Source organism: Bos taurus, chromosome 19, assembly GCF_002263795.3.
Source record: "Bos taurus isolate L1 Dominette 01449 registration number 42190680 breed Hereford chromosome 19, ARS-UCD2.0, whole genome shotgun sequence".
Taxonomy (NCBI): Eukaryota; Metazoa; Chordata; class Mammalia; order Artiodactyla; family Bovidae; genus Bos; species Bos taurus.
The window spans coordinates 6,387,939-6,410,016 of NC_037346.1; the positions used below are offsets into that span (position 1 = coordinate 6,387,939).

The 22,078-nt window shown below is 39.4% G+C and overlaps 1 protein-coding gene across 1 annotated transcript in view; it reads left to right on the plus strand.

Annotated features, from left to right (window-relative positions):
• Positions 1-22,078, plus strand: part of LOC528282 (phosphatidylcholine transfer protein) — a 79,204-nt gene that overhangs the window by 28,401 nt on the left and 28,725 nt on the right. Inside the window, exons 3-4 of the mRNA XM_002695566.6 lie at positions 4,353-4,427; positions 8,162-8,316. Coding sequence (XP_002695612.1) covers positions 4,353-4,427; positions 8,162-8,316 — 230 coding nt within the window. The remainder of the gene's footprint in view (positions 1-4,352; positions 4,428-8,161; positions 8,317-22,078) is intronic.

Consider the following 22,078-nt stretch of genomic DNA (forward strand, 5'->3'; position numbering starts at 1 on the left):
CAGGTCTTCCATCACAAACTCCCAGAGTTTACTCAAACTCATATCCATTGAATCGGTGATACCATCCAACCATCTCATCCTCTGTCAACCCCTTCTCCTGCCTTCAATCTTATACTTACCTATGGTACTTTGAACTGCTGCATTTCATTTCTTTAAGTATGTTCTATAATTTGTTTAATCACTTTCGTATTGTGGGCTTTCAGGTGATTTTCTCTGCTTTAAATATTTCTTCAATAATTCTCTTGTGTGTGAGGCAAGAGGAGAAGTGCACTCGAGACACTGAAGGACAGGGAAGCATAGTGCAAGGTTGTTGCTGAATGAAAAGACGCGGGGATTCTTGGCCTCCGGAGTAGAAGAATTCAATCTGGGGCCAGAGACGAGGCTTGATCAGTCAGAGCTTTTGTGTAATAAAGTTTTATTAAAGTATAAAGGAGATAGAGAAAGCTTCTGACAAAGGCATCAGAAGGGGGCAGAAAGAGTATCCCCTACTAATCTTCAGCTGGATGTTATATAGTCACTAGCAGTCTGTTAATGAAAGAAAGGAATATCTTAAAACTCAGAATGGCACCAGCCCCCTCACCCATAAGATGCATTTTGGAATAATCTTGTCACCAGATGATTCATCCTGGGCCATAAAACGATTGACTTGAATTTTGTAGAAGGGCAGATTACCATAAAAATAGTTTCATTTACATAGATTAGGGGAACAATATCTGAGTATAACATACTGGTTTGTCAAGTAGGTTCTGAGCCACTAGGCGGAACCGACTTGAAGACAGAGTCTGGGGTAAATACGTAGTACATTAACATAGCTTAAGACAAACATTTCCATAAGAAAAATGCATTGGTTAACTCAAGGTTTGAGAATAGTTAACTTCAGGTGAAACCAGGTGTCATTATGGCAACACGGTATTTTAAGAGAAACCTCTTTTTAAATTTGTATAGAGAAGGAAAAAAATATCACTAGTTTGTTTCCTCCTGCCACTTAAGAGAGATAAAAATGTCTGACACTTGCAGCCTATTTCCTCCATTTGGAGACCCCTGGCTTTACCCTCTCAATAGCATGCTATAAATCATGGATATGACTCTTAGCAAAGAGTTGGACATGACTTAGCGATTGAATAACAATATATATGTATGTGTGTGTGAATGTGTGTGTATATATATATATATATATATATATATATGTATGTTTATGAGTCCTTATTAAAGATTTTTCTATCAATTCCTAAAAGTAGGATTTCCTCTGTCACAGATTATATGCCTTTTAAACTGTGAACAAAACTGACAAAAATACAGAGAATGTGAAAAGTTTTAATGGAAGGGCAAAAAGCATTCCCAGTTGAGGAAAGCCACATAAATAAGGGTACCAAGAAGCATAATTTGTATTCTTTTATTTCTTCCAAGAAGTCAGCATCTTGACCCTTTGTGTGAGCTCAAACGACAAATTCCAGCTCCTGCCAAGTGACCTCAAGCTGTTTGTCAGTCTCTGTTTATCTTCCTCCTGTTCTGTGATTAAGTCCCCAGAGGTTAAACTATCCTCTAGGAATCTCACCCCTAGAGCCCTGAAAACCAGTGTTTGCTGCCTTTTGGTTTTTAATCTCAATAATTCCTCACCATACACAGATTCCTCATTGTGCTATTCACACTTTCCAGATGAAACCCAAGGTGTGATTCAACTGTAGTCAAAGAAAAGGAATTCTGCACAATTTCACACACAGACATACACTAACAATCCACTTCCCATCAGCAACTGAAACTTAAAATTGAGTGATCATGACATGAGATCTTTAAAGAGCTGTCCTTTGCCTTCAGTTTTATTAAAGACACAGATGTGTAGTCACACTTAATGGTGTTTACTTGGAAGCATGTGATGTTTACCCTTGCAAATGTATTATTCATCCCTCAAGTTAGAGTGAACAAAAGGGCATTGTAACTTCATGTAGTCCGACTGCTTGCTTAATTTAGGTTTGTTCTCAAATGAGAAAAATCTCTGAGTATCAGTCATCTTGGACTTCACAGATGTTGGGCTCTATTCACAAATGATTTATGTCTTTGCATAAAAGGGAGTGGGGACTTTGTATGTGATTCTCAGAGAACCATCAACTGCCTCTCCTGAGGAATTTATATAAGATCGATATTTATCAATGTGAGCCAAGAATTGTGCCATACTCCTCGAGAGCCAAATACTTCATTTTCTGTCCATCCGTCCCAGGAAGGAGCACGGCAGACTGAAATGTTGGCACGAAGGCCACTTAAAGTGGTTCTCGCTCAGTTTCTGCTGCTTTAGATACAGTGTGAGGTTTTGGCTGAAACTGCAGATTTCTGTCATGGATGCTGCTCATGACTAACACATCATATATATATATATATATATACATACACACACACACACATATATAATGTATTTGTAAAGTAAATGAGTAAAGAGAAATAAGCAAATATCTTTGTCACTCTTCACAAAGAAAAAAGAGGATAGCCTACTGAATGTATTATTTTAAGATATATTAACTGGACACCTGCCAGACATTCTTACATTGAATGAGGACACAGTTGTTACTTGGAATGATTTTCTAGCCATGTATGTAAATAATTAAAAACATAATAATGAAAAGCCCCATATTCTATATTAAAAATTTTAAAAAAATTTCTTGGAGATTTAGAGCAAGAATCAACATTCTGTTTAGAGAAATTTCATAAAGATTTAGAATCTATAGAAGTTCAACAAGCTTGTGATGAATGAGGAAGGGAATTTTAGAAAAAGTAAGGACATAAACAAAATAAAAATAAAAGATCTTCAGATTGTAGAAATAGGATGTGTTGCTATGAACAATTAGAGGACTTGTGTCAGTAAGAACAAGTTAGTCTGAACTTTTCCATTAGAATTGGATTGTATAAGGCCTTATATACTCAACTAGTGAGCTGTCACCTTTTTTTGTAAGCAAGAGATCCTCATAGACTTCAAACATGGAAGGATAGGATCAGATTTCCTGTAGTGATGCATCTTTGGGGCAAAGGGGCAAGCACATTCTTGTGAGTAGGGTATAGATGAAGCATGGACTCTCAAGCAGGGCATGTACAAAGAGCAAGAGAACAGCCATCTTGAGTGAACTGGGCATGCACATTACCACTACATACCCTGCAGGAATTTTATAATCAATGTCCAACCCTCTGTCTTGACATCTCTGGAGTCAGCTGTGTTGAGGTGCACTGTAAGAAAACATCACAAATGCAATACAGACTCCTGCAGCTAAGACTATCAAGAATAAGCCAGGTATTCACTTATGTCAATTTTTCATGAAAGTCCAGAGGAGAACAACAACAGCATCTTGATGTAGACTCAGCAATCGGACTCATGTCACAGTGAGGCCACCACTGTGACCTAAACTGCAAAGAGGTTTCCCTCCACTCAGACAGGGAGTGAAATGTAAGATGCTTAACAGGTACAATACAGGGGGAGACCATGAGCTTTAAGCAAATACAAGCAGTAACAGCATTCTGAGGAAACACCACTCCTGCCTCTGGTTTCTCTCTTGGCCTGCTGAACCATACTGCCATCTACCCTCAGTCCCCGCAGCCAGGGCCAGATGCTGGGACAGTCTATACTGTCTACACACCATCTGGTGGAGAAGGAAAAAGAGGAGAGGACAAATGGGATTCCACTTGTTTATCAACTCTAGTACTGTCTCTATGGAATGCTGCTTTGAGAAGGACTTCAGAATTGCATCTGGACTCATCAGGAAAGTCTCCAGTAATAAGGAAACAAACTTGTCTTTAGTGTAAGAAGGGAAAGTAGGGAAAGTGACAGAAGGCATAAGCTGAGCATTTGCTATCCTTGAGCTAGTAAGATTTTGGCAAGGTCTAGGTGAGAAATCATAAAAACTAAATAACAGCAATCTTAGTTTGTAAGTGAGAGGTGAAAGGAGCATATTTAAATATTTTATATTATACATAAAATCTTTAATAGTAATTTAATGTATTTAGTATATATAATATAAAATATTTAAATATATGTATATATACTCATGAATTTAGAGAACTTCATAAATAATATGAGTTTTAAAATAAAGGAATAAAGGATGACTGGGAAAGACTGAGGGCAGGAGGAAAAGGGGACGACAGAGGATGAGATGGTTAGATGGCATCATTGACTCAATGGACATGGGTTTGGGTGGACTCCGGGAGTTGGCGATGGACAGGGAGGCCTGGTGTGCTGCAGTGCATGGGGTTGCAAAGAGTCGGACATGACTGAGCAACTGAACTGAACTGAATAAAGTTTAAGATAGGAACCTGGGGAAAGCAATGGCCATTAATTAACACATTTTTGACTGGATATTTTTTTTTTTTTTCAGAAATGAACACCTGTGGCATTAATAAGTCTTTTGTCAATAATGTGTTAAGAAATGGTATACAATCAGTTGAGACTGGTAAGGAGGTGAAATGGAAGATGATATCAGTATTGGGCATAAGTTCTAGAAGCAAAGAGGGTATTCAGAGAGGGTTGCCATTTCCTTCTCCAGAGGATCTTCCTGACCCAGAGACCAAACTCAAGTCTCCTGTATCTCCTGCATTGTAGTCGGATTCTTTACCAGCTGAATTATCAGCAGTAAATAAAATATGAAATTCCTTGCACTCCTGGAGTTCACATTCCAGTGAATAAAGAAAACAGAAAAACATAGTCATTTGGGAAATATAATATTAAATTATTTGTAAAAGTCTGCTGCTGAGTTGGTCTCCTATATGCAGCTTAATTCCCCATCAGACTTTTAACTCTAGTACTACAAATATTTATTCTATTTTGCTGATAAATTTTAACATCGACCTCCACTGTTACCTTGGATAGAATACATTGTCTTTCAGTTCAGTTCAGTCGCTCAGTCGTGTCTGACTCTTTGAGACCCCATGAATCACAGCACACCAGGCCTCCATGTCCATCACCAACTCCCGGAGTTCATTCAGACTCACGTCCATTGAGTCAGTGATGCCATCCAGCCATCTCATCCTCTGTCGTCCCCTTCTCCTCCTGCCCCCAGTCCCTCCCAGCATCAAGGTCTTTTCCAATGAGTCAACTCTTCGCATGAGGTGGCCAAAGTATTGGAGTTTCAGCTTTAGCATCATTCCTTCCAATGAACACCCAAGACTGATCTCCTTTAGGATGGACTGGTTGGATCTCCTTGCAGTCCAAGGGACTCTCAAGAGTCTTCTCCAACACAACAGTTCAAAAGCATCAAGTCTTCGGCGCTCAGCTTTCTTCACAGTCAACTCTCACATCCATACATGACCACAGGAAAAACCATAGCCTTGATTAGACGGAACTTAGTTGGCAAAGTAATGTCTCTGCTTTTGAATATGCTGTCTAGGGTGGTCATAACTTTCCTTCCAAGGAGTAAACGTCTTTTAATTTCATGGCTGCAGTCACCATCTGCAGTGATTTTGGAGCCCCCCAAAATAAAGTCTGAAACTGTTTCCACTGTTTATCCATCTATTTCCCATGAAGTGATGGGACCAGATGCCATGATCTTGGTTTTCTGAATGTTGAGCTTTAAGCCAACTTTTTCACTCTCCTCTTTCACTTTCATCAGGAGGCTTTCTAGTTCCTCTTCACTTTCTGCCATAAGGGTGGTGTCATCTGCATATCTGAGGTTATTGATATTTCTCCCAGAAATCTTGATTCCAGCTTGTGTTTCTTCCAGCCCAGCATTTCTCATGATGTACTCTGCATAGAAGTTAAATAAGCAGGGTGACAATATACAGCCTTGACATACTCCTTTTCCAATTTGGAACCAGTCTGTTGTTCCATGTCCAGTTCTAACTGTTGCTTCCTGACCTGCATACAGGTTTCTCAAGAGGCAGGTCAGGTGGTCTGGTATTCCCATCTTTTTCAGAATTTTCCACAGTTTATTGTGATCCACACAGTCAAAGGCTTTGGCATAGTCAATAAAGCAGAAATAGATGTTTTTCTGGAACTCTCTTGCTTTTTTGATGATCCAACAGATTTTGGCAATTTGATCTCTGGTTCCTCTGCCTTTTCTAAAACCAGCTTGAACATCTGGAAATTTATGGTTCACATACTGCTGAACATTGTCTTTACCATTAAAATAATATGTTGTGCTCAAAGTTGAATCTTCTGAGAAGTAAAAGCAAGTAGATGCATCTTTTAAAATTTTTTCCCCCCAAATAACTGAAAAATAGAGCTTGGGAAATGCTTACATTAATATGGAGCTAAAATTTTCTCCATGATCATTTCTTTCCTTATTATTATATTCTCATTATCAGATTTTTTTTTATGCATGAGAAAGCAAAATTTGAAAATTAAGATATAAAATAGAATCTCATGAAAGAAATAACCCAGAACCTTGCATTTTTGCTTCAAGGCAAAAAGCTATTTCCCAGTCTCCTCTTCCTTCTATTTATGCATATCAATGTAATATACAAATTCATTATGGTAGGAAGAATCATTTTTAGTGGGTTCTAGTCTAGGCAGTTATTGATAGAGCACCTTATGGTACTCACTGTGGACATGTTAACAGGTATTATAACTTTTTCAGTGCTACCTTAGCTCCAGCCTTGCTTTCACTTCTTCTGAGTTCCCAGCTGGTCCCAGCTGCTTCTGCTGATGCTCCCCAGGTACAGGCTCAGATCCCTTATCTTTTCCTGATGAAGATGAATAATGCATCATGACTCCCATTCCAGGTTGGTATTATGTTACCCTTGACCCCAAATTCATGACCCTAGGTGACTGAGGGACTCCCACACTGCTTGCTGCTAATTAGTTCTGAGGTATACTAGCAAGATTGGTTACTAGGAGGACTTGTGTACATTTGTGCTGCAGTTCACTTCTTCTACATTTTTCCCGTAGAAAATTTTCTAGATTGCACCCAGTCTGCAATCTAGAACTGCAGTCCTGATACCTTCTCCTTTTCCAAACGAGATTATACCTCTAGCTTACTAGTCAAGATTCTGCTGCTGCTGCTAAGTCACTTCAGTCGTGTCCGACTCTGTGTGACCCCAGAGGCGTTAGCCCATGAGGCTCCCCCGTCCCTGGGATTCTCCAGGCAAGAACACTGGAGTGGGTTGCCATTTCCTTCTCCAATGCAGGAAAGTGAAAAGTGAGAGTGAAGTTACTCAGTCGTGTCCGACTTTTAGCGACCCCATGGACTGCAACCCACCAGGCTCCTTCGTCCATGGGATTTTCCAGGCAAGAGTACTGGAGTGGGTTGCCATTGCCTAGCTGTAGTTATCTAGTTACTACTCTGGATATTCTTGCTGTGGACAAGACCTTGGAGATTGTGTCCACCTGGCTTGTTAGATTGGTCAGTTTCCACCAGTCTAATTCTTGTTCAACTCACCAGATGCAATGCACTGGGAAAGCCATTTTGAAATTAAAGATGGAGACAGGTACAGCCCCAGCAACACTGGGCATGACCTGACTTCTAACGCCTCTGGGTTGTCTCTTGTCTCAAGTCGGTGTTCATTTCAAGCTAACAACTGCTCCATCCCCAGCTGATAATACTGTACATATCAGTAAAAAGTGTCCAAGGTCCAAATCTCAAGTGGGAATAATCTATAATAGGAGTTGCCTCATGGTAGTGACAGATGCTTTTGGTGTCAACATTTATTAGCTGTTAAACATTCGGTAGATCACTTTGTCCCTGATAGAAATAGACAGATCTGGGTTTTATATTTATCCCAGTTTCCTGCAGAAGGTCAAGGCTTTGAAAGCAGGAGTGGCCTTCTCTGGGGCTAATTCAAGACCCATTAGTCTTCCTTTGGGAACTTCCTGGGAATCACAACTCTAGATTCTTTGGTGCACCCATAATATGGGATAGTTTTCATATAATCACCAGTTCTTTTAATGTTTCCAGTTTTTTCTTTCATCCCTGTTTTAATGGTTTCTTGAAAAAAAAAAAAAAAAACTTTGGGTGCACAAATTTGTGAGTGGGAAGAAGGAATCTGGGAGAAAAGTGAAAGTGAAGTTAAGAAGCTTGTTTATAGAACCAGATGGCTCTTAACTTAGGAAAGTGGGCTACATTGCCAGCAAGTGCATAGATAAGTTCCGTCTTCTACCCTATCTCTTCTTTGGTTCCTGCCAATCACGCTTGGCCATGCTCTTGTCCTGATCCTTAACACATACTAAGGCTGTGTGTGGCCTTCCTTGCAGGCAGAAGACTTGTGGCTGGAAGAATGGCCTCTGCTAGGAGTTTTTCTGAGGAGCAATTTCAGGAGGCTTGTGCAGAACTTCAGAGTCCCTGGCTATTAGGCTGGAATTGGCAGGTGGAATCCAGGGGCCTTACCATCTACCGGAAGCTACACAGGGTAGGAGTTAGCCTGCTGCAGGCTGCCAGGGTGGCAGCACACAGGGGACACTGGGAAGCTGCAGCCTGTCTGGACCCCAGACATCTTCTGGAGCCAGGAGGGGCAAGCACTTGGGTGGTGCCTTCAGCTGACTTTGTCACTTTTGGGTTGTAGTGGGTGGAGAGGACAATTGAATTTATTCTCATATCTGAGGCCTGCCTGGCAGGGCAAGTGGTATGTAAGAGAGGTTAATGGTAGACTTAACATGTGGGTGTGCCTGATTCTCAGCCCCATGCAATTGCCTGCAAAAGATATGGAACCCCTCTCTTTGGCTGATGCCCATGGTGTTTGTGTGGCATGGAGTATCTTAGGTTTGAATACAAGTAGAGAAGAGAGTGGACTTTTCAGAAAATGGGTGTGCAGGGCAATCTGCGTGAAGAAATCCAATGACTTTCTAACTAGCTGTTTGGCCTTCCACCACTCTATCCCTTCCATCCTACATAGTAGAGCTCAGTCAAGCACCTGAGAGAGAGGCTATGATCTATCAATCCCCTTCCTGTGGCACTGTTGTTTATAGAATTATTCATACTAATAGTGACTATAATAGCTAATGCTTTCTTAGGCTCCAGGCATTGTTCAAATTCTTTGCAGACATTGACTTATTCAATCCTCAAATCAATCCTAATATAAGGTACTAGGATTGTCACCTTTATAGTTATATGGAAATGAATATGTGAAACAGTTAAATTGATTTCTCATGATTGATTTGGCTGTCTAACTCCAGACTTGTGCCATAAAAGTTCTCTTTCACTGATTCTGAAAGAGGGCAATTGCTGTCAGGTGGGCTATGCATGTGGAACTAGGTACTATATCTCCCATGACTAATCCACCTCCCTCTGCCCTCTAGTCAACACTGACCATTCCTCCCACCTCTCCCAAAAGCCTTTTTGCTCCTTTTTCTTTGTGTGTGTGTGTGTGTGTGTGTGTGTGTGTGTGTGTGTGTGGCTTTCATCCCCTGAACTGAGACAGAGTGTCTGGCTTTGTATTGTGTATTGTTTCCATTGTATATTGATATGTAGCAAGGCCCACCTCTCTCTTGGGGGGAGGATAGGTATTCAGAATGGTTCCTATCCCTATCAACTATAATATGTCTTATTTCCACCTGTTCTGGGCATGAGAGCAGTCATGGTACATTGTCATAAGCTACAAGTCTTTCCAGAGAACTTCCAGATGTCAGAGGCCGTATGGTCCTATAGGTGTGCCCTTGAGCTTCAGCAACTAGGTTGGAGGGCCACTCTCCCATGCCACCTTGATTTCCCTTTGTGTTAAATAGCAAGAGGCCCTGTTGTATCAGGTGCAAGCCCTTTCCTACAACCTTAGTCCACATCCAGTATTATATGCTGCCTGACCCATTTTGCTAGAGCCTCATTTTCTTTCCAAGTTGATTTCTATCCTTTACTTTCCTCCTGGAAGAGAATTCCCTCTAATCTCCAGTTAGTAAATCTTGTCTTCCAAATACCACTCCAAACCAAAAGTGAATTCAGCTTGTCCCATACTCTCTCTAGGCCTGCACTTACCTCCTCTAAAGGCCTTTGCCCTTTTCTGTCTTGTAGGTCTGTGTGGTTTCACCTACCATGCATGTTGTTAACATTATGTCATTTTTCCACAGCCATGCACTTCCCTGCTTGCAGCCATTTTACCTGTGCATATAGGTATGTCTTTTGGTCTCCAGGTCCTTGATTGGAGGTCAAACAGAAGAGCCTGGCCTCTCTGGCAATCTTTACCTTGATTAACATACCAGACTATTATCTATAAAATTCCAAATCAGGTTTTTGCAATCTTTGCCTTCTTTATAAATTCCTCAGAGTAGCATACACAGAGTAGACTTGTTTAAGGTTTACTAATATTGGGGGACAAGCAGAGGGTCACAATGATCCACCCAACTTTTTTAAAAAATTATTTTTTTTTACTGATGGATAATTGCTTTGCAGAATTTTATTGTTTTCTGTCAAACCTCAACCTGAATCAGCCATAGGTATACATATATATTCACTCCCTTATGAAACTCTCTCCCATCTCCCTCACCATCCCACCCCTCTGGGTTGATATAGAGCCCCTGTTTGTTTCCTGAGCCTTATAGCAAATTCCTATTGGCTATCTACTTTGTATATGGCAATGTAAGTTTCCATGTTATTCTTTGCATACATCTTACCCTCTCCTCCCCTCTCCCCAGGTCCATAAGTCTATTCTCTATGTATGTCTCTCCACTGTTGCCCTGTAAATAAATTATTCGGTACTGTTATTCTAGATTCCGTATATATGCATTAGAATATGGTATTTATCTTTCTCTTTCTGACTCACTTCACTCTGTATAAGAGGTTCTAGGCTCACCCATCTCATTAGAACTGATTCAAATGTGTTCCTTTTTATGGCTGAGTAGTATTCCATTGTGTGTATGTACCACATCTTCTTTTCCATTCATCTGTCGATGGACATCTAGATTGCTACCATGTTCTAGCTACTGTAAATAGTGCTGCAATGAACAATGGGATACATGTGTCTCTTTCAATTTTGGTTTCCTCGGGGTATATGCCTAGGAGTGGGATTGCTGGGTCATATGGTACTTTCATTCCTAGTTTCTTAAGGAATCTCCATACTGTCTGCCATAGTGGCTGTATCACTTTGCATTCCCACAGTGCAAGAGTGTTCCCTTTTCTCCACAACCTTTCCAATATTTGTTGTTTGTACTTTTTGATGATGGCCATTCTGACTTTTCATGTGTTTGTTATCCATCTGTATGTCTTCTTTGGAGAAATGTCTGTTTAGGTCTTTCCCCCACTTTTTGATTGGGTTGTTTGTTTTTCTGGTATTGAGTTGTATGAGCTGCTTGTATATTTTGGAAATTAATCCTTTGTCAGTTGTTTCATTTGCTATTATTTACTTTCATCCTGGGGGTTGTCTTTTCACCTTGCTTATAATTTCCTTTGCTGTGCAAAAGCTTTTAAGCTTAATCAGGTTCCACTTGTTTTCTTTTGTTCTTATTTCCATTATTCTAGGAGGTGTGTCATAGAGGATCTTGCTTTGATTGAGTGTCCTGCCTATATTTTCCTCTAAGAGTTTTATAGTTTCTGGTCTTACATTTAGATCTTTAATCCATTTTGAGTTTATGTATGGTGTTAGGAAGTGCTCTAATTTCATTCTTTTATATGTAGCTGTCCAGTTTTCCCAGCACCATTTATTGAAGAGGTTATCTTTGCCCCATTGTATATTCTTGCCTCCTTTGTCAAAAATAAGTTGGCACATGGGTTTATTTCTGGGCTTTCTATTTTGTTCCATTGGTCTATATTTCTGTTTTTGTGTCAGCACCATACTGTCTTGATGACCGTAGCTTTGTAGAATAATCTGAAGTCAGGAAGGTTGATTCCTCCAGTTCCATTCTTCCTTCTCAAGACTGCCTTGGCTATTCGGGGTATTTTGTGTTTCCATATGAATTGTGAAATTTTTTGTTCTAGTTCTGTGAAAAATGCTATTGGTAATTTGATAGGGATCGTATTAAAAACACAGCAACCTAAATCCTATGGGATGCAGCAAAAGCAGTCCTAAGAGGGAAGTTTATAGCAATATAATCCTACTTCAAGAAATAAGAAAAACATCGAATAGACAACCTAAATTTACACCTAAAACAACTGGAAGAAGAACAAAAAAAAAAAAAAATAAGTAGAAGGAAACAAACCATAAGGATCTGAGCAGAAAAAAATGAAAAAGAAATGAGAGAAACAATAGTAAAGATTAATAAAAGTAAAAGCTGGTTCTTTGAGAAGATAAACAAAATTGACAAAACTTTAGCCAGACTCATCAAGAAAAAGAAAGATGAATCAAATCAACAAAATTAGAAATGAAAAGGAGAGATGACAAGAGAAAATGCAAAAATACAAAGGATTATAAGAGACTATTATGAACAACTACATGGCAATAAAATAGATAATCTGAAAGAAATGGACAGATTCTTAGAAAAGTTCACTCTTCCAAGACTGAACCAGGAAGAAATAGAAATTATGAACACCCCAATTACAAGCACTGAAATTGAAGTGGTGATCAAAAATCTCCCCCAAAACAAAAGCCCAGGATGGCTTCACAGGAGAATTCTATTAAACATTTAGAGAAGAGCTAATGCCTATCCTTCTAAAACTCTTTCAAAAAATTGCAGAGGAAGGAACACTTCCAAACTCATTCTACAAGATCGCCATCACCCTGATACCAAAACCAAAGACAACACAGAAAAAGATAACTACAGGCCAATATCACTGATGAACACAGATGCAAAAATCCTCTACAAAATTTTAGCAAACAGAATTTGGCAACACATCAAAAAGTTCATATACCATGATCAAATTGGGTTTATTCCAGCAATGCAAAGATTCTTCAATATATACAAATCAATGTGATACACCATATTAATAAGTTGAAAGATTAAAAACCATATGATCATCTCAATAGATGCAGAAAAAGCCTTTGACAAAATTCAGCACCCATTTATGATTAAAACTTCAAAAACTGGGCATGGAAGGAACCTACCTCAACATAGTAAAGGCCATATATGTTAAGCCTATGGCAAACATTATTCTCAATGATGAAAAACGGAAAGCATTCCCCCTAAGATCAGGAACAAGACAAGCGTGTTCACTTTTGCCACTATTATTCAGCATACTTTTGGAAGTCCTAGCTAAAACAAGGAGAGAAGAAAAAGAAATAAAAGGAATCTAGACTGGAAAAGAAGAAATAAAGCTCGCAATGTTTGCAGATGACATGATGCTGCATGTAGAAAACCCTAAAGATAGTATCAGAAAATTGCTAGAGCTAATCAGTGAATTTAGCAAAATTTCAAGATACCAAATAAATACACAGAAATCACTTGCATTTCTATATACTAACAATGAAAAATCAGAAAGAGAAATAAAGGAATCAGTGCCATTCACCATTGCAACAAAAAGAATTAAATATCTAGGAATAAGCTTACCTAAGGAGACAAAAGAAATATACACAGAAAATGATAAGACACTGATGAAATAAATCAAAGATGACGTAAAAAGATGGAGAGATATTCCACGTTCCTGGGTAGGAAGAATCAATATTGTGAAAATGACTATACCACCTGACTTTTGAAAGTCTATATTAAGACGTTTACTTCAGACCATCAATAGCCATATCAATCATCTTATTTCTTAATAATCATCAAAAGATTTCCACCCTGCTGTAATGAGTCCCTTGATTTTACTGTCTCTCCCCATTTTTGTTTATGTAAGACCTATAAGGGGAAGCTGAGACAGGTAATCAAATAAGCATTGTTGGATTGCTGGAGTTTGCTGCAGTAGGTTACCCTTGTCGTCAAAGTTCTTGCCAAATGTTTGCTGAGTAAGGCGATGTTCAATGGATGAATGTCCTGATCATGATAAAGGCAGTTCATCATGGCTTACATACAAATCATATCAGCCGCTTCATCAGGGGTTTATTATTTGGAATTTGTAGATTGAGAAGAATCAGAGAGTCCCCCTTCTCAGACTTTTCAGTGGCCTTTATCCAGTAGAACCAAGCTGGGTATTATTCCCTAGGGAATAATCTGCTATGAGTTTGGATCATGTATTGCTATGTACAATTGGCTAAGAAGCCACAGTGAGATATGATCATGATCTAAATGATGCTGTAAGAAAGCTACTTTTACATGAATTAAAAAGACTAAAATAAGTGTAGAGGCATTTGAAAGAGTTTTCAATGTAACAAAAAATATATATATTTTAAAGTAAAACAGATTGTGGTTTTAGTAGATACAAATACTACTGAATCTTATTCTTGGACAAATTGCTACTTTGATAGACAATATTTTGATATTTTTATTTTCTTTTTCTATTGAATCAGAGAATTTTAGGCTTAGAAAATCTTAGAAACCATTCTGTCGAACACCATCACATTTTCTTTTTACTTTTCTTTTACTTTCTTTTCTTTTTTTCAGCTTCCCTGTTCTCACCTTTCCTTTTTTTCTCTCCATGTTGTAATGGTAATAATTTATCTTTACATGGTGTTTTAATATACAAAATGCTATTGCATATAAGTTTTCATGTATCCCTCTTAAGAATTCTAGAAGATATACAGATATAGGCTTCTTTTCCTACTTTACAAATGATATTAGACCCAGGGTTGTTAAGTGAGCCATATAAGACCTCATAACTTGTAACCAGATATGAACCAGTCTACTTTGATAAACTCAGTGCCAAAATATAAAGTTTGCTTCAATTCAGATGTATCTTCTTTTCCCCAAATGAAGCAAAACTAATGTAAAGCTGGTATGTGCTATTCCGAGTGGTATTGTGGGAAGAATATGGGTTAGACTCAGATAGTCATTTCTGCTACACCACGCTTTCATGCTCTCATTAATTTACTCAGGATGTGGTGGTGTTTTAGCTGTTGTGTCCGACTCTTGAGACCCCATGGACTGTAGCCTGCCAGGATTCTCTGTGCATGGGATTTTCCAGGCAAGAATACTGGAGTGGGTTGCCATTTACTCAGGAGATACTCATCAAATGCTTCCTATGTAGTCTGCCCTGGCAGGCACTGCCTCAGAGCAGGAGGTCAGAGCTGCTGCTTCAATGAATGAACAATAAACCATATTTGATAATGAGAATAAACTCATAGTAATGACAGACTCAATTTCTAGATAGGTTGATAAGAAGTCTTGGGTCCCCAAGGAGGAGAGAAGGGTATGGGGCTCTTGAAGAGGAGACAGGGGTCTGGAATTCTCAAGGAGGACAAAAGGGCAAACTTTTTTTTCTTCTTCTTCTTCTTCTTCTTCTTCTTCTTCTTCTTCTTCTGCATTCCTTAGTCTTAGTCACATAAAACATTTTTCTTTAAGCCCAGAGGTGATGATACACAACAAAACAACTCAGCTTAACTCTGTACTAAAGATTATATAACAACAAAGTATCCTGTTTGAGGACAATTTCTCCTTCTTGAAAACCTTATGACTAATCCTGTTAAAATTTATATTATGGGAGTGAGTCTGGTAGTTCAGTTCAGTTCAGTTCAGTCACTTAGTCGTGTCTGACTTTTTGTGACCCTGTGGACTGCTGCACACCAGGCCTCCCTGTCTGTCATCAACTCCCGGAGTTTACACAAACTCATGTCCATTGAGTCGGTGATGCAATCCAACCATCTCATCCTCTGTCGTCCCCTTCTCCTCCTGCCTTCAATCTCTCCCAGCATCAGGGTCTTTTCAAATGAGTCAGTTCGTCGCATCAGGTGGCCAAAGTATTGTAGTTTCAACTTCAACATCAGTTTGCTTAAGGATGGACTGGTTGGATCTCTTGCAGTCCAAGAGATTCTCAAGAGTCTTCTTCAACACCACAGTTCAAAAGTATCAGTTCTTCAGCATTCAACTCTAACATCCATACATGAATACTGGAAAAACCATAGCCTTGACTAGACGGACCTTTGTTGGCAAAGTAATGTCTCTGCTTTTCAATATGCTGTCTAGATTGGTCCTAACTTTTCTTTCAAGGAGTAAGCATCTTTCAATTTGATGGCTGCAGTCACCATCTGCAATGATTTTGGAACAGAAAAAAATAAAAGACTGCAACAGTTCCACTATTTCCCCATATACATGACATGAAGTGATGGAACTGGATGCCATGATATTAGTTTTCTGAATGTTGAGGTGTTTTTTTTTTTATTTTTTTAAATTTTATTTTATTTTATTTTTAAACTTTACATAATTGGATTAGTTTTGCCGAATGTTGAGTTTTAAGCCAACTTTTTCATTCTCCTCTTTCACTTTCATCAAGAGGCTTTTTAGTTCTTCATTTTCTGCCATAAGAGTGATGTCATCTGCATATCTGAGGTTATTGATATTTCTCCCGGCAATCTTGATACCAGCTTGTGCTTCATCCAGCCCAGCGTTTCTCATGATGTACTCTGCATAAAAGTTAAATAAGCAGGGTGACAATATACAGCCTTGACATACTCCTTTTCCTATTTGGAACCAGTATGTTTTTCCATGTCCAGTTCTAACTGTTGCTTCCTGACCTGCATACAGATTTCTCAAGAGGCAGGTCAGGTGGTCTGGTATTCCCATCTCTTTCAGAATTTTCCAGTTTGTTGTGATCCACATGGTCGAAGGCTTTGCCATAGTCAATAAAGCAGAAATAGATGTTTTCCTGGAAATCTCTTGCTTTTTCAATGATCCAACAGATTTTGGCAATTTGATCTCTGGTTCCTCTGCCTTTTCTAAATCCAGCTTGAACATCTGGCAGTTCATGGTTCATGTATTGCTGAAGCCTGACTTGGAGAATTTTGAGCATTACTTTACTAGTGTGTGAGATTTAGTGCAATTGTGCGGTAGTTTGAGCATTCTCTGGGCTTGCCTTTCTTTGGGATTGGAATGAAAACTGATTTTTTCCAGTCCTGTGGCCACTGCTGAGTTTTCCAAATTTGCTGGCATATTGAGTGCAGCACTTTCACAGCATCATCTTTTAGGATTTGAAATAGCTCACCGGAATTCCATCACCTCCACTAGCTTTGTAGTAATGCTTCCTAAGGCCCACTTGGTGTCACATTTCAGGATATCTGGCTCTAGGTGAGTGATCACACCATCGTGATTATCTGGGTCATGTAAATCTTTTTTGAATAGTTCTTTTGTGTATTCTTGCCACCTCTTCTTAATATCTTCTGCTCCTGTTAGGTCCATACCATTTCTGTCTTTATTGAGACCATCTTTGCATGAAATTTTCCCTTGGTATCTCTAATTTTCTTGGAGAGATCTTTAGTCTTTTCCATTCCATTGTTTTCCTCTATGTATTTGTACTGATCACTGAGGAAGGCTTTCTTATCTCTCCTTGCTATTCTTAGGAACTCTGCATTCAAATGGGTATATCTTTCCATTTCTCCTTTGCTTTTCACTTTATTCTTTTCACAGCTCTTTGTAAGGCCTCCTCAGACAGCCATTTTGTTTTTTTGCATTTGTTTTTCTTGGGGGTGGTCTCAATCCCTATCTCCTGTACAGTGTTATGGAACTCCTTCCATAGTTCATCAGGCATTCTGTCTATCAGATCTAGTCTCTTGGATCTATTTCTCACTTCTGCTGTATAATCGTAAGGGATTTGATTTAGGTCATACCTGAATGGTCTAGTGGTTTTCCCTACTTTCTTCAATTTCAGTCTGAATTTGACAATAAGGAGTTCATGATCTGAGCCACAGTCAGCTCCTGGTCTTGTTTTTATTGACTGTATAGAGCTTCTCCATCTTTGGCTGCAAAGAATAGAATCAATCTGATTTCGGTGTTGACCATCTGGTGATGTCCATGTGCAGAGTTGTCTCTTGTGTTGTTGGAAGAGGGTGTTTGCTATGACCAGTGCATTCTCTTGGCAAAGCTCTATTGGCCTTTGCCATGCTTCATTCTGTACTCCAAGGCCAAATTTGCCTGTTACTCCAGGTGTTTCTTGACTTCCTACTTTTGCACTCCAGTCCCCTGTAATGAAAAGGGCATCTTTTTTGGTTATTAGTTCTAGAAACTCCTGTAGGTCTTCATGGAACCTTCAACTTCAGCTTCCTCAGCATTACTGGTTGGGGGCATAAACTTGGATTACTGTGATATTGAATGGTTTGCCTTGGAAACAAACAGAGATCATTCTGTCGTTTGTGAGATTGCATCCAAGTACTGCATTTTGGACTCTTTTCTTGACTGTGATGGCCACTCCATGTCTTCTAAGGGATTCTTGCCCGCAGTAGTAGATATAATGGTCATCTGAGGTACATTCACCCATTACAGTCCTTTTTAGTTCACTGATTCCTAAAATGTTAATGCTCACTCTTACCATCTCCTGTTTGACCACTTTCAATTTGCCTTATTTCATTGATCTAACATTCCAGGTTCCTATGTAATATTGCTCTTTATAGAATCAGACCTTGATTCCATCACCAGTCACATCTGTAATTGGGTTTTGTTTTTGCTTTGGCTCCATCCTTTCATTCTTTCTGGAGTTATTTCTCCACTGATCTCCATTAGCATATTGGGCACCTACCGACCTGGGGAGTTCATCTTTCAGTTTCCTATCTTTTTGCCTTTTCATACTTTCATGGAGTGAGTCTGGTAAGATCTTTCTATTTTTAGTTCTAATCCTATCATCTTAAAATGTAAATTGTGGGAGTGGGTCTAGAAAGATATTTGCAAACTTGAGAAATTCTTTTAATTCATTATAATAACCAATTTAAAAAGTTTATAGCTCCCTTGCTAAGACTAGTGAGGGGGCACTCTTTGCCCTCTTCTGATGTCTACGTCAGAAACTTCCTCTGTTACTTTTCACTGTAATAAATCTTCTGCCTCACAAGATTCCAGAGTGGCCAAGCCTGGTTTCTCATTCCAAAGCTAAATCTTCTTTGGAGATCACAAATCCTACATCGTTCACTGTAAGCTATCAGTATATAATGAAATGGCAGTTGAAAAATGCTACAAAGAAAGAAAAGTGGGATGAAGAGATACAGAGATATTATGGTGGGGGATGGGGGTATCTAGGTGTGATGTGATGTGTTCTAGATAAAGGGAATCTGGAAAGCTCCTTTTCCAAAGGTAACAACTGAGTGGAAATAGAAGTAAAATGAGATATTGTGTCATGCAAATATGTGGAGGAGAAATGGACTAGAGACAGTTTCTCAAAGCTCAAGCACATTAGAATTGTCTAAGGAGATCTAAGGACATCACCAAACTTTACTTAGAATCCAGATTTAATTGAGATGCAGCTGAGTTTAGGTGGGGATGGTCCATTTGAAAAGCTTCCCTTTCACATAGAGGTTGATTATTCTGTCCTCCCTGCTTTTGTGTACATTGAAATGCGAGTGCACCAGAATCACCTGCAGGCCCTATTAAAATTCACAGTAGAGCTAAACTCCCAATTTTAATTCAGTAAGTATGGATAAGGAGTTCACATTTTGCTTTTTTTCTCCTCTCCTTCTCCTCCTTCATGTTTTCCATTTTGCATTCTATTTTTAGCCAGTTGTCAACTTATATTAAAAATAGAATGGAAAAGCCCAGATCATCAGTTTCTCATAGAAAAATTCAGGTTTAGGCTAAAGGATGTGGGGTAAAACCACTAGGCCAGCTGGGCACAACTTAAATCAAGTCCCCTATGAATATGCAGTGGAGGTAACAAATAGATTCAAGGGGTTAGAACTTATAAACTGTGTGCTTGAAGAACTATGGGCAGAAGTCCATAATATTATACAGGAGGCAATGAACAAAACCATCCCAAAGAAAAAGTAAGAAGGCAAAATGATTATCTGAGGAAGCCTTACAAATAACTAAAAAAAAAAAAGAAGAAGAAGAAGAAGAGATGTGCAAAGCAAGGGAGAAAGGGAAAGGCATATTAAACTAAACACAGAAGGTATGTTAAACTAAACACATGCCAACAGCATGGAGAGAAAAGAAGTTCTTCTTCAATGAACAGTGTATAAAACTGGAAGAAAACGGCAGAAGGGGAAAGATTAGAGATCTGTTAAGTAAAATTGGAGATATCAGGAAAATGTTTTGTCCAAAGATGGGCACGATAAAGGACAAAAACAGTAGAGACCTAGTAGACGCTGAAGAGATCAAAAAGAGATGGAAAGAATACATGGAAGAACTGTATAATAAAGATCCAGATGAAGTACATCCTAATCCTGATGACTACCAGGGTGTGGTCAGCTACCCAGAGCCAGACATTATGGAGAGTGTAGTAAAGTGGGCCTTAGAAAGCACCTCTGTTAATAAAGTTAGTGGATGTGACAGAATTCTAGTAGAACTATTCAAAACCCTAAAGGATGATTCTATGAAGGTGTTGCATTCAATGTGTCAGCAAATCTGGAAGACCTAGCAGTGGCCACAGGACTGGAAAAGGTCAATCCTTATCCCAGTTCCCAAGAAGGGTAGTACTAAAGAATGCACTAACAATCAGACGATTGCACTCATTTCCCATGCTGTGTCGATCACAACAAACTGGAAAGTTCTTAAAGAGATGGGAATGCCGGACCACCTTACTTGCCTCCTGTGAAACCTGTATGCAGGTCAAGAAGCAAAAGTTAGAACCAGACATGAAACAATGGACTGGTTCCAAATTGGGAAAGGAGAATGTCAAGGCTGTATATTGTCATCCTGTTTATTTAATTTCAATGCAAAATGTTGGGTTGTATGAAGCACAAGCTGGAATCAAGATTGCCAGAAGTATCAGTAGCCTCAGATATGCAGATGACTCCACCCTTATGGCAGAAAGTGAAGAGGAACTAAAGAGCCTCTTGATGAAGGTGAAAGAGGAGAGTGAAAAAGCTGGCTTAAAACTCAACATTCTAAAAATGAAGATCATGGTATCCAGTCCCATCACTTCATGGTAAATAGATGGGGAAGCAATGGAAACAGTGATAGATTTTATTTTCCTGGGCTCCAAAATCACTGCACATTGTGACTGCAGCCATGAAATTAAAAGATGCTTGCTCCTTGGAAAGCAAACCTAGACAGAATATTAAAAAGCAAAGACATTACTTTGCCAACAAAGGTCCATACAGTTAAAGCTACGGTTTTTCCAGTAGTCATGTACAGATGTGAGAGTTGGACCATAAAGAAGGCTGAGTGCCAAAGAATTGATGTTTTTGAACCGTGATGTTGGAGAAGACTCTTGAGAGTCCTTTGGACTGCAAGGAGATCAAACCAGTCAATTGTAAAGGAAATATGCCCTGACTATTTATTGGGAAGACTGATACTGACTCTGAAGCTCCAATACTTTGGCCACCTGATGCAAAGAGCCGACTCATTAGAAAATACCCTGATACTGGGGAAAATTGAAGGCAGGAGGAGAAGGGGAAGGCAGAGGATGAGATGATTGGTTGGCATCACCAACTCAATGGACATGAGTTTGAGTGTGCTCCAGGAGATGGTGAAGGACAGGGAAACCTGCTGTGCTATAGTTCATAGGGTCACAAATAGCTGGACATGACCGAGCAACTGAACAACAACAACTTATGCTGAAACTCCTGGTCCAGGGACCAGATTTGAGGACAACTGATGTATGAGGAGCATCTTGCATGGTGCTCAAGAGGGTTCTGAGTTTGGAGGCAGGAGTTGATAAACAGTGGGAACTGAAAGATAAGAGCCAAAGTAAAAGAGTATCTTAAGACAAAGGCAACATCCACTTTAAGACTCACTCTCTCTGATATTTAAAATAGTCATCAATTAGTGCAAGAGGTTCCCTGAACAATGTTGAGAAGTTCTCTTGGCAGAATAGGACCATGTGTCACTTACAAAAGTTTTCCCAGGGATCTGCAGCCAGTTCTCCCTGGAGCTTTAGGCTGGTTCCCATGCCAGTAAAAATGGTGACATGACAGCAGATCATGTGAAATCAGCATGCAGATCATGTGCAGCATGCACATCATTGATTTAGGCCAGGGAAATGTTGGTATAAAAAGATCTGGGGAATTTCCTGGTGATCCAGGGGATAGGACTCTGTGCTTTCACTGCTGAGGTTGCAGGTTTGATCTCTGATAACAGAACTAACATCCCACAAGACCTTCAGTGCAGCAGAACACAAAGATCTGGCTGATGGTTTGACTTCTTATGTTTTTTAGATGTCTATTACTGTGAGATGCTGGGAGGGATTGGGGGCAAGAGGAGAAGGGGACGACAGAGGATGAGATGGCTGGATGGCATCACTGACTCGATGAACATGAGTCTCAGTGAACTTCAGGAGTTGGTGATGGACAGGGAGGCCTGGCGTGC